Source organism: Enhydra lutris, unplaced genomic scaffold (assembly GCF_002288905.1).
Source record: "Enhydra lutris kenyoni isolate GAN:26980312 unplaced genomic scaffold, ASM228890v2 scaffoldscaffold1, whole genome shotgun sequence".
Taxonomy (NCBI): domain Eukaryota; kingdom Metazoa; phylum Chordata; class Mammalia; order Carnivora; family Mustelidae; genus Enhydra; species Enhydra lutris.
In genome coordinates this window covers 26,695,720-26,714,931 of record NW_019154085.1, presented here as the reverse complement: position 1 = coordinate 26,714,931, position 19,212 = coordinate 26,695,720, and the positions used below count along the sequence as shown (strand labels likewise).

At 42.7% G+C, this 19,212-nt stretch overlaps 1 protein-coding gene across 2 annotated transcripts in view; it reads right to left on the bottom strand.

Annotated features, from left to right (window-relative positions):
• Nucleotides 1-226: 226 nt before the first annotated feature.
• The window catches only part of LOC111141712 (X-ray repair cross complementing 5), an 89,282-nt gene continuing 70,296 nt past the window's right edge, over nucleotides 227-19,212 (bottom strand). The window contains exons 17-22 of one of the 2 annotated variants that reach the window (XR_002640219.1): nucleotides 14,173-14,282; nucleotides 12,389-12,485; nucleotides 10,506-10,573; nucleotides 1,309-1,383; nucleotides 360-534; nucleotides 227-264 (exon numbers count right to left, since the gene is read on the bottom strand). Coding sequence is in view for 1 of the 2 variants with exons in the window: in XM_022494498.1 (XP_022350206.1) it covers nucleotides 520-534; nucleotides 1,309-1,383; nucleotides 10,506-10,573; nucleotides 12,389-12,485; nucleotides 14,173-14,282 (365 nt within the window). In the remaining variant the exon portion in view is untranslated. Of the gene's footprint in view, nucleotides 265-303; nucleotides 535-1,308; nucleotides 1,384-10,505; nucleotides 10,574-12,388; nucleotides 12,486-14,172; nucleotides 14,283-19,212 lie in introns of those variants that run through there. The other variant, XM_022494498.1, reaches the window with a different exon arrangement.

Genomic DNA, 19,212 nt, shown 5'->3' with positions numbered 1-19,212 from the left:
AAGAGACAGCCAGCCCTTAGCCATGATTTCCCAAACCCATCCTTCTGCTGGTAAGAAACTAATGCCACCATTGGATCAACACAGTTGTGACTGCCGCTGGAGGATCCGACTGAGGACTCCACCTCTGGGAGAGAACTGAGGAACTCACCAGTGACATGCCATAGTTCTGGACAAGAAAGCTTCATGGGGGCTGCAATCCTCACCAACATACCAGGTCAGGAGGAAATCCATTTTCCAGAAACTTCAAAGTATGGGCATTATACACTGAGATCAATAAAGACCACAAAAGAAATAATACACCAATGAGAAAATAACAAGGATTCTTTATAAACGTGTATGGGATCGAAATTATCCCTTACATATGTAAATATTCATTCCAGAGAATTAGGAGAGTCACTTCCACATGACCTATGGGGACCATCTCCAGAGCTTCTTGTTCCCCTTGAAGGGCATCCTCTGGACAGAGCTCCCAGCGTGACAGCGATGGCAACTCTCGTAGATTCCCCACGCAGCCATGACCTAAATCAAGTCCAGCTGTGAACAAAAACAACACTTTTAGAAAGGAGCCAACTCTGGACCACTGCCTCTCCGGTGGGAGACCATTTAACAACAACGGCTCTCCTCACCAGTGGCAGAGCTGGACTTGCGCACCGGCTCGCTGCTACTTATTATAGGCATTAAATACCAAGTGTCTCATTACCAGCTAAGGACTTCTCCACAAAAAGACTGAGAGTGTTTACTGGAATCAGCTGTCACGTGAGGCTTATAGGCAGGAAGTCTCCACACGTGAAAGGTGGATACAAAGCCAACACTTACACTGCCTCCCAGGCACCCAGACGTGGCTGGCGTGAGAAGGTCCAGAAACCCCCAAACGCCTATCAGCCGATTTTGTTTACATTAAGTTAATTGAGAACATTCAAGAATTAGGCTTCTGAAAAGCTGTTTTTATTTGTCAACCCACACAAATTGCATGTTGTATTGCTTATTTGGGTTGAGAGCAATTTCAGTAAATTATGACATTCTGCTACTAAAGGAATGGCCTCGCCAGCTCTTTCCAGTCCTTCACAGGAGAGGATTAAGCTGAACGAACAATATAAGTGAAACCAGAGAGCACAGGAATTTCCATTATGAAATTACCTATCTGGTTAAATTTATAATGGCAATAAATAATAGTGAGGGGAGCTTCTGGTGTGTCAGCAATTAAAACCCAAACAAGAAACAAGTCCACGGTAAGCAGCGCTGTGGCTGTGTTTACGGCTCGGGCGATGTCAATCCAGAGAACACCTGGTATGTATTAAAAGCACTTACTAAATCATCCACGTCACCACCTTCTGCAAATACGGCTGCTGTGTCTTCATCTGGATTTTCTTTAGGCTCCAGGAACTGTGAAAAGAAAGTCAGGGACACCACAGTGACATTTTTGCCTCTTTGGATGGAGGGCATGGTCTCCTAGCAGCGCCACAGGCAGATCTAAGAAGGCCCACTCATCCCCAAAGTGTCACTGCAATGGCCTCAAAGAAACCACGCCTTCCTCTGGCCCTGGAGGAGAGGAATGATTTTGAAGTTGAATAGCCCACACTCACTCGTCACCAAGGGAGTCACTCACTCCCTCTTGTGAAGAGGGAGGAAACAACATGGCTCGCCAAGGCAGTGACCCCAGGGAGGGCCCATATCAGGTGCAGAGGACACCCAATATTCCCATTTCTGCTTCCACAGGGGATATGTGTGCACATTAGGGTTAGGAACAGAACCAGACTCCCCAAACCAGTATGTCTTGGTCTCTCCTGAAAGGAGCATAAGAATCAAGTGTTTGAACTCAACAATTAGAATCTCATTCCTCAACTCTACCGAGGACAAAAGGAAGGACTTCCTGTAAATGATGTGAAACACAAAAATGCGGGAGCTTTTAGGAGGCTAGGCAATTCCTTTTCTGGAAATCCTTCAAATAGCGTTAGGAAATATATGAAAAGGAAGGTGGATGAGGAAGTTTCTAGTGCATGCTTCTGCTCAGCATTAGTATTCTAGACCTGGAGCTTCTAAACAGCAGATGTGCAGAAAAGCAAGGGCCTTGAAGTCTGCAAGGATCTAGGGATGAATTTCAGGTTTTGAAAGGGTACTGGGTGCCCTTGAAAATCATCTGAACACTTCTGCTCTCTGTCCTGTCCCTCTAGGAAAGAGCAGTGGGGTCTCCTTTCCTCAAGGCATGTAGTCACTGCATCTAAGAGCTAGGTTTTTGTGAACCACTTATCTAACACCCGAAGGTGATCTACCTTCCGCTATCATGTCTGAAATGGCAGCAGAGCCAAACCTAAAGGAGTGTTTTTAAAGGGGGGAGGTGGAAGGTGGGGCATCCCGCTCCCTGTCAGCATTCCTCAGGGTCCATGTGCACAGAGCACGCACACACTGAGCCAGCTTTCCAGCCCCCCCCCCAGCCCCCTCTGCTCCCCCGCAGCTGCCTCCACCCAGGATGGAAAGGTATAGTTCTACTCTTCTCACTACCTCAGCATGAAGACATGGCAAGAACTGCCTTCCCTGTACATTCCTGTTATGATACAATGGACACCACTGAGACCTCTGAAACCTCACAAATAGGTTAAAATATATCTCTGACGAACCGTGAACTCAAGTCTCTCTTTTAAACTTTAGGCTCGAGTGCCGCAAGTCTCAAGAGCAAGTCTCAAGTCTCAAGTGCAGACTTGTGCAGCAAGTCTCAGGAAGCCAGTGCTGCAGGTCCTTCTGTCCCTCGTGTCCAGAAACTCACACACACAGGGAACAAGAGGCGACAGTGGAGGCTGTACTGGCAGAACTGGAACTGTGGACATGGCCGTGACGGTTTGCTTTTGACTCAACCTCCCTCCTGGACTTTGTTTTCCCTTGGTCAAAACCACCTCACCATTCATTAATTTCAGTTTTGACTGAGAGAGCAAGGAATTAACCTTCTTCTAAGGACATTTATGGATCTCTCCATAGCCCTTATTGACCTTAAATTGGACCATGCCCAACACTGGGAATCAATGGTATGAGAGGTAGGAAAGGCGAGCAAGGGGGGTGGAGAGGTCTAGTCTGCAACAGAACTGTAAAGGAGCTTCTGTATCATTAATCCTATTTATTTACTTTGGCTGATGATTAATAAAGATATCTGAGGGCCAAGTACAGATAAATTATTCACACATGTATTTGCATGTGGTGTATGTCTAAAGATTAAACTGTTCTAGCCTAGATTCCAAGATATCTAGGAAACTCTAGACTGTGATCCTAATTATCATTACTACAAGTGGTTTTTACTTTGTTCTTTTTTTTTTTTTTAAAGATTTTATGTATTTACTTGACAGAGATCACAAGAAGGCAGAGAGACAGGCAGAGAGAGAGGAGGAAGCAGGCTCCCCGCTGAGCAGAGAGCCCGATGCGGGGCTCTATCCCAAGACCCTGGGATCATAACCTGAGCCGAAGGCAGAGGCTTTAACCCACTGAGCACCTTCTGAAGACCGACAAACTCCCTGGACTCAGCGGTTCTGCCGTCCACCACATCCTTTATCATCCCTGGTAAGAGGAGGCATGGTAGGTCCCAATCCAGGAAATCCCAACATTTCCTGGCACACAGCCTCTACAAGCCCCCAACTCCATCCCCTCCTCACCGCACAGCCCCTTTCCCAGCTGCCAGATAAACGAGGACAGGGCTGTCTGCACGGTGTGACCGCGCTACATACAGTTAAACACAATGGCACATCTTGGAGACTAGGCCAAGGTCCTAGGAAGGCAGGAGCAGCAGCAGGCAAACTCTCACTTCCATCAAGTTCTAAACATCTGCAAGTGATTTTCCTGGCAGATCCGCAATGTACTTCTGCATAAGCAAATGATGGCTAAGAGCTGGGCCACCATCCGTTATCTCCTCAAAGCCCCAGGCAAGGCTGATCCCTTACACATATCACTCCTCTTCATCAGTTTTTAACTGCAAGTAATTTGCAGGCTGTGCAGTGTGATGGGAAGCTAGAGATACAGCAGAGAATTCAATGGCTGGCCTGCTTTCTCAATAAAAGCAGGAGATTCTCTGAATGCAGCAGGAAGGGGCAGGAGCCAGCTCTCATCTTCTCTTGTGTTCTTTCCCTCTGCTATGCTCAGAAGTCGAGAGCAAACAGAAAGGACACTTGTGTGACACACTCCTCCTTCCTCAAACCACCAGGATTTACTTGAGGTTACCAAGAAAAAGTGTCCTTACTTGGAGAGCTTTATGAATTGGATGAACTATTACTTTGCAAGCACACTAAAGTACGATCCTGGACACAAGCAGAGAAATGGAGTCAATACCACCTGTACAGAAATTTCCAGTCTAATCCCTCCAGAAGACTAAAAACTAACAATCACCTCATGCTCAGATCATTACCAATCCCAAATTAAAATCACATGGCTTCCACTGGGCTGACTCCGACACTATCAGGTGATTCCAAAGACTCACCCATAATTCAGACATATAGAAGCATCAGGAAGGACAAGTCGGTTTGCATATATTTTGTCTAAAAGGACATACATCTGAGTTCAATGTTCAGTGTTATAAAGGCAGCATTGCATAGGAGAGAAATCCTACAACTTAGTGTAGGAGAACAAAACCCTAACCTTAGCTGTGTTAGTTCCTCAGAAACCCTGGGCAAGCTGCTTGACCTTTCTATAATTAACAAAATAAGAATACTACTGCTCACCCTATCGCATAGGGTTGCAGCGAGTCTCAGATGAAATAAAGTATGCAAACTTGCTCTGTCATATTGTAGACTGTATGTTCCAATTCCTAGGAAAATGCCCAATACATGTCCACCAAATGACAGGTGCAAGAGTATCCATAGCATTTTTAGTGGCACCTGGGTGGCTAAGTCAGTGAGGTGTCCGACTCCTGATTTTGGCTCAGGTCATGATCTCAGGGTCATGGGACTGAGCCCCATGTCAGACTCCGACTCAGTAGGGAATCTGCTTGAGATTCTCTCTCCCTCTTTCCTTCTGCCCCTTCCCTTGCTCTCTTTCTCCCTCTCTCTCTAAAACAGATAAATAAATCTTTAAAAAAGTGTCTACGGCATTTTTACTCATAATTGCCAAAGTGTGGAAACAATCAAATGCCCATTATCAGGAGAATGCATAAATACATTGTGCGATAACCATAAAAGGGAGTAGTCTATAGTCATAATACAGAAAGAACAACTCTAACATCATGGATGAATAAAGTTAAGGATAGGCAAAACTGCTCTCCAGTGACAGGTGTCAGAAGAGTGGTAACCTCGGGGGCCGGGGGTTCCTGACTGTGAAGGGCACAGGGAGGCTTCCAGAGAGACGTAAATGTTCTGTGTTTCGATCTGGGTGGCGGACGCCTATAGCCGTGGGCTTTACCAGGTTGCACATTTGAGATCCGTGCATTTATTGCATGTTATGTTCTACCTCAACAGTATTTTTATAAAATTGTGTATTAAAAGCACTGGGTGAGGTACATAAACAATGAATTTTGGAATATACACACAAAAAATTAAATTTTAAAAAAGTATCAAGCTCTAAACAAATATGAGGTAAAATTGTGGTACCTTCCTTATTGCTTTTCCTTGAATTAGCATACAGAATAACTCCACCAGAGATTTATGGCAGAGAAGGAAAGTGGAAAAGAGCAAAGAAAAAATATCATGGAGTCAACAGAAGACAGGTAAAGAAAACTGATCTCAAGAAATGATTCTTAAACTTTATCTTGTAACCCTCACAAGACTTCAAAGATCTCTTACAAACTCACACACTGAAAACCGGGTGCACTCCTTCGAGAGGGACCCCGAGCATCTTTCCCGTGTGTAGATGTGGCTGGTAGCGTTCTAAGGTGGAGGCATGGAGAGGTGGCATCATGGTGTGGCAGGAGGAGGACTGTCCTAGGACTGCAGGGCTCTTGATTCTAGTCAATTCTGCCAGCCATCAACTTGCCAGGAGACACTGCAAGTCAACGTCACCTCTCTAGATGGAGTCTGTAAAATGACCAGACTGCTAAACTCCTATCACCTATGAGGCTGCAGGGGAAAATCAATGTCAACAACAATAAAGAAGGCCAGACTGGGCAGCCACCAGGAAAACAGGTGCTAAAAAGATACCTGCCCCCCTTCCAAGTTCAAATCAAATGATTATTTAGATACAGCTTGGCCCTTTGGGATCCTGTGAGGTACAATACGACAAAGCCACAGGGCTAGTCCTCTCTCCCCTCTGTGCTATTACTATGGAGTAAAAAGAATGGAGGACCCGGAGTCAGTCCTAGAGCAAGACTCCTCGCCAGGGACTTACTAAGAGATCTCAGCCATGTTATTTTCTTTCTCGGGGCCCTCAATTTCTTCATCTGCAAAATAAGGAGTTTGGACTAGATCAGTGTTTTTCAGGTTCTGTTCCTTAAGGTCCTGAGTGTTCTTCCAAGCCCCCGTGCATGGGTAATCCCACCCTGCCACTCCCACCACCCACTGAGAAGCAGCACCTTTCTCTGTTTCAGAGATCAGGCCTCCCTGTAAGCTTTAGTTTTAAAAATAAAAACTCCATTTGAAGATCATTAGAATTCTTTCCAGCTGAATAAAATTATATACAACTAGCCAATTTCCTCTGCCTGAGTTAAGGATCTGGCTTGTTTTAATTCTTCTAACCCAGGGCTTCCTAACATCATTATCAACATATTGGGCCAGATTAATTCTTGACGTGGGTGCTGGCTGTTGTTTCCCAACATCCCTGGCCTCTGGTCACTAGGAGTCAGTAGCAGCCCCTGTGTGATCATTCTTGGTAGAGAGTCACTGTCCTAACCCTAACACAGGTTAGCAAACAGAAACTTATTTTAAAAAGGAAAAGAAAAAATTCTTTGATAAAGAAGATAAACTTCAAATGATGAATCAGCCTCTTCTAACCTCCCACAAGTTCAGGTGTTTTACTGATGGTGGCCTGAGGCAAAGAACCTTCTGGATGCTCCTGGAACGTGCCAGGATTAGCCGCACGGGACAAGTCCACCACAGAGCCACGCCCTGAGAACAGTACTGAGATTACCAAACACCAAGTGCTAATGGTGCGTCTAACAGTAACAAACAGAAAGAGAAAAAGTGAGGTGAAAGAATGGACAGGTTATAGCGACAATAAAAATGTGAAAATGGCATCATGGTTATGCCCAGGCTTCAAAATGAAATGAGCACGGTCAGTGAATTTAAAAGAAAGTGGCTATTTAAAACTTACGTCGTGGAAGAAATTTCTATTTCTGTAGCAGGACTGACTTACCTAGATTTCTCAGAGTCATAAAGTCTATTTTCTCAGAGTCATAAATTCTATTTTCTAGAATACACCAAAGACAAATGGCCCTCCTTAAGAGGTGCAAGTGTAAAGTTATGATCTAATTTTCATTTAAAATGGACATCTCTGGATAATTATTTCCTTTTAAATCATCAACATTTAACACAGATAATTTGACAGCTTGCTAACTTTAAATAACTTACGTGTCTTGGAAGACTTGAAATGGGCCGTGAGTACTGCTCTTCAACCTCGATTATAGTCAGGTTTCCTTAACTGATTATATGGGGATCGACCAAACTTGACAAACGCCTCCTTTGAAGGCGCTCTACTGCAGTGCACTGTCAGAAGGGACTCCCCTCCCTGAGCGGGCTGATGTGTGTCCTCTCTCCTGGAAACCACATGGAGCGGGCTGCTCTGAGCCAGACTTGCCCCCAGTGATTCTCCCCATCACCCTCGATGTGTGCACACTCTCTTCCACACTTCACTCCAAAAACCTACAGGTGCCATTTAAAAACATTTTTGATACAAAGGATTATGTCTCCCCCCTGAAAAACAAAATAAATGTTTTGGAAAGAAAAAAGATGGCAAGTTCTCAAGAGTTGTCTTCAATTACGACCAACTGAAATCAGTGCCGCTGACACTGGAAGCACGCAAGGACACCTCCCCAAACCTCGTCATTAACTCAAAGTCCTCTCTGCAGCTGAATGGACAGCACAATTCCCCACGGTTAGGCTCTGGGCCATGAAGTTCCAAAGAAGACACTGCCTTTGCAGCACAGAACAAGCCTCAGACAATTTGCAAGAAGCATGTCATCCCTTCTTAGATTTCTTGCCTCTCTACTATTCTGGACTCACTTAGCTATGACACCTTTGGTTAAGATGCACTATACTGCCGAGAGGAAAAATACGACCTTTTTTAGATCGCTGCTCTCCTCTTCCTTCAATAACAATAACATGTACTTAACTCTCACCTCGGTGACAATTTTTTAAATGCAATAATGACTAGGGCAAGTGAGTGGCTCAATCAGTTGAGGCGACTGCCTTCAGCTCAGGTCATGATCTCATGGTCCTGGGATCGAGCCCCACATCGGGCTCCCAGCTCATTGGGGATTCTGCTTCTCCCCCTGTGCCTCCCCCTGCTGGAGTTCTCTTTCTCTCTCAAATAAATAAAATCTTTTTAAAAAATTAAAAATAAAATGCAATAATGACTAAAAATTAAATTATTTGTCTTGACTTATTTTACTTGTTTAGCAAAAGCTGATTGATAAGCCTTCATGCTAAGTGATGGTTAATTTTATGTGTCCACCTGGCTTGGACCACAGTGCCCAGTTGTGGTGCTAAACCCTAGTCTGGATGTTGCTGTGAAGGTATTCTGTAGATATGATTAACATTTATAATCAGCTGATCTGAAGTGAAGATTACCCTTGGTCATATTGGTGGGCCTCATTCAATCAGCTGAAGGAAACCTGCCTCAGGACGGTACCATGGAAATCTTGCCTGAATTTCTAGCCTGCTGGCCTGTCTTACAAATTTCAGATTTGCCAGTCTCTACAATTTCATGAGCCAATTCTTTAAAATAAATAAATCTCTTCCCAACCCACACACACACACACACATCCATATATATAGTCTATTGGTTCTTTTTCTCTGGAGAGCACTGAATGATACACTCCAGTTCCAAGGGGAAATATTATCATGCCATTGTATGAAGTAACAAACAAATAAAATCAAGCAGTTAAATGACATCCTCTCGAGTACTGACATATTTATAGCACTGACTGGTGGGAGAGGGTACAGACACAGTGGAGCCCCTTCTGAGACAATCATCAGCATGTTAGTGTGTGCTTCTAAAATTCCAGGATTTTACTTCCTGAAAGCAGGGACCATATATGTTCTTTAACAAAATGCTTTTGCCAGGCAAAGTATACTTAATACAAATTCTCATATAATCTAACTTCTTTCCCAAAAAATACTATGGTTTCTGCCAAACGCCTTTTTGAGTTGAAACTATAAGGCATTTTTAAATGTGGCCTGAATTTCGCCCTAAGCTGAATACTTCTAGCCTTGTTCCTGCCATTCCCACTCCCTTAACAGATTCCTTTCCGCCAGCCCAGACCAAGCTCTCCGGGAGCATGTGTAGCTAAGTTTTTGAATCTCCGTTATCTTCCTCTGCAAGCCTATAGTGAGTTTCTAGAGGGCAGGAGTGTTGTCTTATTACCCAGCACAATGCCTAGCAGACGGCTGAGGCTTTAGCCCGTGACTGACAGCTGCTGGGCGCTGTCCCAGTAGGACTGGCTCAGTTAGAAACTGTACCTGAAGCTCAGCGTTATGAACCATATACTTTTAAGATTTTATGTATTTATTTGACAGAAAGAGACACAGCGAGAGAGGGAACACAAGCAGGGGGAGTGGGAGAAGGAGAAGCAGGCTTCTCGCTCAGTAGGGAGCCTGATGTGGGGCTCGATCCCAGGACTCTGGGATTATGACCTGAGCCGAAGGCAGACGCCTCACGACTGAGCTACCCAGGCGCCTGAACCATACACTCTTGAGGTACTCTATTTTATTTAACTGTCATCATAAACCCGAGGTATAATGAAAGATCACTAAACTCAATGGCCACATGTACTTGACTCACAGCTGAATCCAATTCAGACAGGGAGCCCTTGGTCTACTTGTGTTAATACATGAGTCTTTTACCAAACACACCTGTGGACGTGCCTTACTCTGGAATATGAGGGTCTCTTTATCTTGCTTAACATTATAATCACCTGAGGGGCTTTAAGAACTCAAACCCTGCCCCCAGAACTCCATTTTGGATTATCAGAATCTTTGGGGGCGGGGCCTGGTCATCAGTACCTCTTAAATGACAGCTCCCCAGGTGACTGAAGTGTGGCCTTGTGGGAATCACTGGACTACCTGGATTTCACAGCCTTTACCAATGTCTCGGCTATGCTTGGTACGCACTAAGGACTTCAGGAGCTCTAGAGCTAATGACACTGTAGTTCCGGGTGAGTTCTAGAAACAGGACTGCAGTCTTTGGAAGACTGAGGGAGTTTACAATTTCTCCTACAAAAACACTGCAGTTGAAGGAAAAGGAACTGGCCAATTGGTCAGTTAAGAATGTTGGGAGTACACTAATTCAGTTACTCTTAAAATTTAAAATTTTCAAGGAGGAACGGGCATCAAGAAAATAATATTCATTACAATACTTCATCTAAAGATGGCGTTATTCTGCAATACCTTTTTGGCTTCCTCAGCTGTGACGGAACTTCCAGGGGCTTCATCTTTGGTGATCAGAGTAATTCCATCTAAAAAGTAATTCACAGAGTGAAATCCCAGTGCAAAGAATCAATCCTGATCGTACCTTCCTCTCCATCACACCTGCCTCCCATCTTCCCATTAGAGATTTTTAAAACTCCACAGGTGCTCTTCTCTATAGAAATGAAGTCTGTGAAGGCACTTAACTCACACTGTTCCTTCCATCTTATATTATCCTGTTTCCTACTTAGCCTCTGTAAAATAAAGGCCACATCTCAAGTGCTACCTGCTGCATGAAGTCTTCCCTGATTAAATCTCTCCTTCAGAGTTTTTAGCTCACTCTGTTTATGCCTTTGAAATGGCTGTCATCATATCTTACCTTGTATAAACTACGTGTACACATTTTCTCTCTCCTAATGGACCATACTTTTCTCAAGGGCAGGGAATGGGTTTTATTCATCTTTCAATTCCCATCAATGTGGGCATGGACAAGCTTAGTAAATAAATAACTGAACGACTATATACTTTGGCCCAAACCCATTAGATACCCAATATAGGAATCTGCAGACACTTTGACTTCTAGTAATGTCACTAGCTACTGATGGAATGGCAAGAGGCCCCAGGCTGGGAGGAAACATGCTCTCACAATGGTTATGTCTATCATTTAGCACATACATCAATTTTAGCTCAGTGAGAGCAAATCAAGGATAGAAAATCTACCCTTTAGTTTTCTCTTCTTCCTAAGATTTTCTTCTGCCTCAAATGGCTGATGCATGATACACTTTCAGGAAAGCATATACATTTAACATCCATTTGTACCTAGAAATGGCACAGGTCATGTGTATTCTCTCAATAGGATATAAGCTCTCAGAAAATGCATACCTTGTGTATGTCCTGTAAGTTTCCTTTCAGCCAACAATATGCTGGAAGCAATCAATAAATACCAAAACCAATCTCCTTCATCTACTAGGCTGGCAGCAGAGACACCAGAGTGATTTGAGTAAGTCCCATTCACCACCTATTCTAATTGCTTTTGCTCCCCAGTGTAGAAGTTAAAGGGCTGAAAAATTAACTGTCAGGGAAAGAGTTGCCTGAGTGATGAAACGCTGCCCCTTAGAAGCTGGATAGATAGATATGCAACTCCTTTTTACAGAGTTTGCCCAGAAAGACAGGTTCAAACTAATCTGAGGGCCCTACTTCAAGTGAAAAGTTTCATAATCTTCAACATCATTGTTTTCATAGGAGGTATTTTTAATAGGTAGTATCTTAACTTGGTTCTGAAAGAAAATCAAGTCAGGTGAAAAACACAGGGCACAGGGCATGAAGGAAATCCAACATCAAGCCCAACACTGAAAGAGTGTGTGTTGCCTTCTTTCTAGGTTAAGTTTGCACTGGTCTCTGTGAGTAAGCGAGGGAATGGCTTTGGTGCACGAAGACGCTCGTCTGCTGATCTGGAAAGCCCAAGAACATGCTCACGAAAGGTGGCAGAAGGGCAAAATGTGGGTGAGGTCAGTGTTAGTGCTGTGGGGCTGGCAGGATGGAAGGGTCTAAGAATCTGAGAAAGGGGGCAGTGTTCGCCCACGCGGGTTCTTCCAGCTAATAAAAAAGGTACCATCTTGGAAATGGGTCATGCTGCACAGAGTTTAAGATAGGACCTACATGTTCACTATTTATCACTTTTTATTTATGTTCATTAAGCTTGCTTCTAAGCCTTGTTATTTTCATTCACTGGATCCTAAGCATTTTCCCAAATCCACATGGAAAGTCACCAGGTTGCCACGTAACACACCATACAACATAATTTACGTTTAGATTTAGGAAAAAACAGCATACATATTTGGAGAAAATGACAAAAGACACCTTACCCTGAACGACAATTTCCCAGAAGTGATTTAACTGTTTCATTTCTACTTTCTCTCGAAGGGCTCTCAGGAAATCGTTAAAGCGCTGCTCCTCTGAAAACTGGGGTGGCATGTGGGGGCCGAGGGGGCGTCAGGTCAGAGCAAATACAGAAACAAGTCACTCCCAGGACAAAGCGCTACGTATACCAAATCCACCATTATTTATAAGAAAAATATATAATGTCCTTCTTTGGTAAACGGGAGATCCGGTCTAGCATTCCAAATGTCAGCTAGGTTTGCGGGGAACCAGAAATCCTTCCATCTGTGGAAGGCACACAGCTGCTCAGAGCTGCACCGGGTTTTTGGGGGGCCCAGTGCTGTGCTTTTTAACTTTCAATATAGACATAGTCAAACAAAAATAGAAGAGTTTCGTGAGTTCTCAATATACCCAACATCCAGCTTCAACAACTGTCAAATCAGCCAGTCTTGCCTCCCCATATACCGACCCTCCCCCACAACCCTGGGATTGTTTGGAAGCAAATGTCAAGCATATTATGTCATCTATAAATATGCTGGTATGCAGCTTCTAAAATACAGAGAAGGACCTTTTTAAAAAATACCAAAAACTACTAAAAATTCCTTAACAGGAGTAAATGACCAGTCACTATTCACATTTTCCCAATGAGAAAACCCTTTTTCTGTTTCGTGTGTGTGTGTGTGTGTGTGTGTTGTACAGTTTTGCAGCATAAAAAGTTCTCGACATTAAGAGTGGCTGATATGTCTTCAGAGTCTCTTTTGATGCTCTTCTATCTCTCGTTTTTTAAAAATTTTTATTTTTTAAGAAATCCAGTGGCCTGGTAATTTCAGCTGGTGACAACAGGGCACAGAAGTGTTACTGGGTGCCCCGTCTAATGGGGGCAGTGCTGAAAAAGCAATACATTTTCACCACCTTTTCCCAACTTGCCAGATCCTTCTTTACCTGCAGGATCCTTAGTCTTTTACTACTTAATTTGGCCCATATTTTGTCTTTATCTGTAGGGCATCTGGATCATCTACTTCTATATCTTCTAATTTTAACAGTTTTCTCATTTTCTTATCATTCTTTGTAAGAACCTAAACCACTCAAGAATTAATTTGTTCACTCACCCAGCCAATACTTACTAAGCACCCACATGAGAACATACACTACAACTGCGCCTACTTTAAAAATATACTTTCTAATTTAAACTTGCTCACTCTTGCCTAGAGCTTACATATAAAAGCCTAGAAATAATTTGGAAGATTTTCACAGTGTTTTCTCAAAATTCCTAATAAAACAAACAAAAACCCCACATCCAAAGTAGGGTGTGGTTCTGAGTAATTAATTTTCAGTATTCTTAATTTTTCCTGGCATTCCAGATCCCTACTCCCATCTTCATAACATCCTTCTCAATAGTTATACCAATATATATTTCCCATCAATCTCTTTAAAATAGTTAGCCAGTCCTTTAATGCATGGGTCATTAGAGACTACAATGGAAATCTCCCTGGTTCCCTAAGTAGGAATCGTGCAGCCTTGGCTCTAATGTCATAAAAAGCTAACTCCCAGGGATGAAGCAACCCACTCATCCCACCCATCTTTATACCCCCTCAGAAATGACAGTGATAGTAAAAAGACTTAGTCATTTCAGCATCTCTTGGTCAACACGGCTATTCACGGTGAGAACAATGATCTGCAAAGCCTGGGCTTACTTGTGGGGTGCCGTATGTCTTCCGTGTGATGATGGCTAACCGTTTAGGAAGAGGAAGACAAGCAAGGATAGAGTTACCTGAATGGCTTCTTCCCGGAAGACTGTGATGCAGTCCATGCTCTTCATAAAATACGGTGTTTCATTAGTTTCTAGAAACTGCTCAATGCGATTTATTAGTTGGCGACTTGCTGGAAAAGACAACAAATTTACTTCCTTCGTTCTGAGTGATGCTGGTTAGAGAGAACATATGCTTTGTGTGCCTATAAGTACGTACTATGGTTCACAAGCTTCATGGTCAGTAGGCACAAAAGCTATTCTTTGAGAGGGGGTGGATGGCAAGGGCAGGTGAGATGCAAAATGCTGATTCCCAAAGTCTGTATTTGAAAAGTTTGGGTAATACTTACTGGTATCTGTTAAGAAATAAAATGTAATTTCTACAATGCTTAGAATTATAGCTAAATGTTCATTTTGGGACTAACACTAAATTTTTTTTTTTTTAATTGTGGTTTTTATTCCCCTCCCCCCAGAATTTAGGGGACAATTGCCTAATTCCAAACTATCTTTCCTAATATGGTCACAGAAAATAGATCCTCTAGTCTCTCCCCTAATCCCACTCATGATAAATGTCAAACAGAGCCAGACAGAGAAGAGTAATGAGCCAGGGACATGCCATCTTCTACCAATCAGAGGTCAAATTAGAAAAGACCAGCCCTTGTCTTAATTTAGTAATATCCCTTCAGAACGAGGAATCATTGCTATATATCTTCTGCCCTTGAACCTGAATATTCTCTCTGTTGCTCAGTACTCTCCAAGCCACAAATACTTAATAAACAATAACTGTCAGCAAGCAATGTCATAAATTCTACAGAAACATTAATAATGTTATTGTTTCTAAGATAGGTTGCAACTTGAGGCTGCCCCCCCCCCCCCCCCCCCCCGCCACAAGTATTTTTTCAGTGTGAAAAAAAGTAGAGGAAAATAGAAACAAAGTCATTAGGGAATAGAAATCACTGAGCAGATTGAAACTGACCCTTAACGACTGGTATAGAACAAACGGAGGAGATGTACGGATTCAGGGCATGAAGGCTCACTCTCAGTTATGCCCTGAAACCACTTACTTGCTGGCCGGGTGGGCAATTTATGCTGAACAGTCAAGGTGAGGCCCCAGTCACAGCCTCTTCTGAGCATCACAGTAATTATGAACGGCTACTGCACAATACTAATGAAACTACTTTCAAGGCTCGCCTATAAAGGCTCGAGGCCACTAAGTGAATCATAGTGACCTGAGCACTGTTCAGTGCCTTATGAAAAACAGGAAACTCAGTGCCATCAAAATTTACTTCCTAAGGATCCTATAGCCTATGGAAAAGATTTAAAAACTGGGCAAAGTGGGGCACGTGGGTGGCTCAGTCAGTTGAGCACCCAATCTTGATTTCAGCTCAGGCCAGAGTCTCAGGGTTATGACACCCAGCCCTGTGTCGGGCTCCACGGCGGGGAGACTGCTTGGGATTCTCTCTCTCCTTCTGCCCTTCCCCCCACTCGCATGTTCTCTAACTGAATAAAATCTTAAAAACAAACAAACAAACAAACAAAAACCTGGACCAAGAATTTCTCAATATAATCATTTTGCAGCAAGAGAAAAACATCCCCAGTAACTATTGCATCTCTGCCACCAACTAAGAGATTATGATCTCCATTATAATAAAGTACTTAGCAAACTTGAGGGATTAAAGAAACACTTTCTTGCAATTTCTGAAATCTTTACCAATGTACCCTGCAGTGGTAAATTAATACCCAACAGTACCAAGGAGAGAAAGGATGTCTGGATGAGTCTTTTAAAACAAGGTAAATAACAAAGCCCTGATTAGTAGGCAGAGCGGAAAACCAACAAGAAGCTCAAAGCAAGAGAAGCTCTCTCCGTTTTCAGCTTGGAGAGGTGAGGTGACAGAAGGGTTTGACGGTGCTCTCCACCATTTACAGCAACCCACTTGCTCTGATGAGCCAGACATAAAGGTACTCAGAGTTACCAAACTCGCCATCAATAACAGCCCTCATCAGCCACGGGTAGTAATCCTAGAGACTCAGCTCCTCATTTTTTTTGAAATGAGAGTGAGGGACCTTAGTGAGCTACAATGTAAATGTTTCTCTTTATGCAGTGAGTATTTTCATTACTTCGACCTAGAACATATTTACTGTGTGACTGTTACAGGGAAGACCCTGGAGAATGTTCTGTAGAAGACATGAGGTTGAAGTCCTTGCTTTGAAGAGATGATAGTCTACAAGAAGATAGAAGACATACACAAAAGTAATAATAGGAGGTAAATGTGAAGAGGACTATGACTGGTACGGAAATATGTCAGCTGATGTGAATTTTTAAAAATCTCTGGTGATCGATTATAAGATATTTTCATGAACTAACATGGCTTTTTCGCTGAGCAATGAAAAATGGAGTTGGCCATCATAGAGCAGAAACCAGAATGAGCGGAAGTATGAAAAAGAGATGTGGGAAAGCACAGGGTGTGTCTGAAGAGAAGCAAACGGTTCAGCACATGGAGTCCAGATAGGAGGAGGGGAAGGAGGAGGAAGAATCAGCTAGGGGAAGGTTGGAGGGCAGGTGGTCCAAGAAGACAACAGTCTGTGTGAGGGTCCTAAGGCAGGATGGAGCTTGGCTCTAGAGCAACTGTAGGGGAGAAGGACTGAAGACCAAGCCTTTAGGGAACTGCAACATTTAGAGCTCGTAGAGAGGAAAGGGAGCTAACAAAGGAGCTAAGAAGACGTAGTAAGAAAGGCAAAAACCAGGAGGGTATAGCGCCACGGATGCCAAGAGATGAAAGAGGAGAGCTATCTGTTGTGTCCAAACATTATGACATAAAGACTGCAAGAAAAAGAGTATAAAAAGCACAAGGGATTAGGTACTGAAACTTAGGAAGTCCATATATCAATTAAATAGGGACTTAGCTGCTTTGCAAAAGAAAAAAAAAAAAAACCAGTTCCTTGGCCCATTTTATCTTGACATGTGATGGAACACACAAACACACACACACAGAGTTGCCATCTTACAGAGAAAAGTATTCAGGAGACTAAAATAAAGCAAAAGCAAAAGTCAATAATCCATTTGCAGTAATGACACAGTAAGGATATAAGGAAAAGGAAGTAGGAGTCTCAAGATCTACTTTCTATTTAAGAATGAAGTTCTTATGTATTTGTGGGCCTATCTGGATTGAGTTTTCTGATTTATATGTTAGACTGTCTGTCTTTTCCTCCAGGAAGTTCAGGAACACAGGGAGATAAGCATATCCAAATTGCAATAAATCCAAAGAATACGAAGAACCAGATTTCACCCTTTCAGGAATCATCGGTTATGTGGCCTGTGCCTCTGGCCTATGATTCTGAATTCTGTCGGTCTATCCAGACTATTTTGTGGTTCACTGACTATCATGAACCATTTAACACCAGCAAATATCTGTGATGGAAGATGCTTTAATATCCTGAATATCCTGAATAACATGTGGACGAGACTTCCCTTCTGAAGTTTGGTGGCTCGTTTTCCTGCCATTTTTAATAAAAGTAATTCAGAAATGGCAGACAAAATAATATTCTACTTTGGCTACATGACGCTTTTGAAGCCCCCGTCCTCCCCGCCCCACATAAGGGAAATGCTGATCATCACGGTGCTTGTCTCTGCTTCTACATCAATTATAGGGTATGGAACGGCCTGTCAGTCTTCATACTCAGTAAATCACAGCCCCAATTATAATTCACCAAAATGCTTTTCAGAATTAGTCAGAGGCTCAATAATGCTCATTAGGAGCTAATATAAAAGATGACCATTGAAAGGGCCATCCATCTTAGGCAAGGGCTGTCATTTATTTCAAGGAGTCTTCAAAATCAAAATGGCCTAAATTTTGAGATTTTAAATATGGGCATTATATATTAGCCCAGCATCTCACATATGTACAGATTGTGGATAACACAAAATTAGTCTCAGTAATACTTTAGTGTTAACATTAAAAAATGCAACCCAGATACAAAACTGTTATGTATAGGGAAAATGGCAGGGTTTTTTTGTTTGTTTGTTTAATCTGAAATGTATGCTCTCCCCTCTAGAGAAAATATTCACCACCACCGAAAATCCCCCAAAATGAATCACCTCTCTTCTTAATGTACAGTCACAGGGGCAAAAATACCCCAGGCCATGTGCTTGTCAGTTTCCAACTTGACATTTGCTTACTACCACTGTTCTCTGCAAAGATGTTTCTAACAGAATGAAAGGAAGTCATTTATTATGGATTTTTTCCCCTCCATCGGACTGAGCCAAAACAGCAGTGGGTCTGCTCATCTGTCACACATTATTTATAAAGGGCTATAAAGTCATCTCAAATGATTTTGCTCAACTCAGGCACCATTCAGGACATTTCCCAATTTAATCCTTTTCACTATCTCAATGCCTCCTGTGAAATGTACTTATTGAAAGGGTACACACTTTACAGAAGTCGGCAGTTAAATTATTTGTAAATGTTAAGAACAGATTTATGCCATGGCAGTAGCATCTTCACAAAACAAACTTAAAAAATGATGATATAAATTAAGCACTTAAATAAGTATACAGTCAGGTCAGTAATTAAGAGAATAAAATAATAATATCTATTGGCAAACAAAACTCAAAGCAAGTAGTCCAGTAGTAAATACAATGACCATTTTAAGCCAGAAATGTGTAAGAAACATGTGCGTGAAAAGAAAATGAGTCTGTGTTTTAATACAGGCAACTGGAACAAAAATGGATTGCCAACAGGCTTATGGCTCTTTACTACAGGATATAAACTGGTCATTGTGGGTAGAGGTTGTGTTTCTATCAGTCAGGGTCCAACCAGAAGAACAGAAATCACTCTGAGTATTTAACAAAGGAAGCGTAATGTGCACAATTGTTAAACAGGTGATGAAGGGCTATAAAGCCAACTGAGAACAGTCTGTCACCCAGAGATCAGAACAGTAAGAAGCCCTTAGCACCCCTTGGCAGTGCAGGGTACGGGGGAGAAAAGAGCAGAGGGAAGTGCAACTACTAGAGCTCACTCACGGGTCTGTCCAATGGGAGCCGAAGCCATGGAGGACTGGGGATGC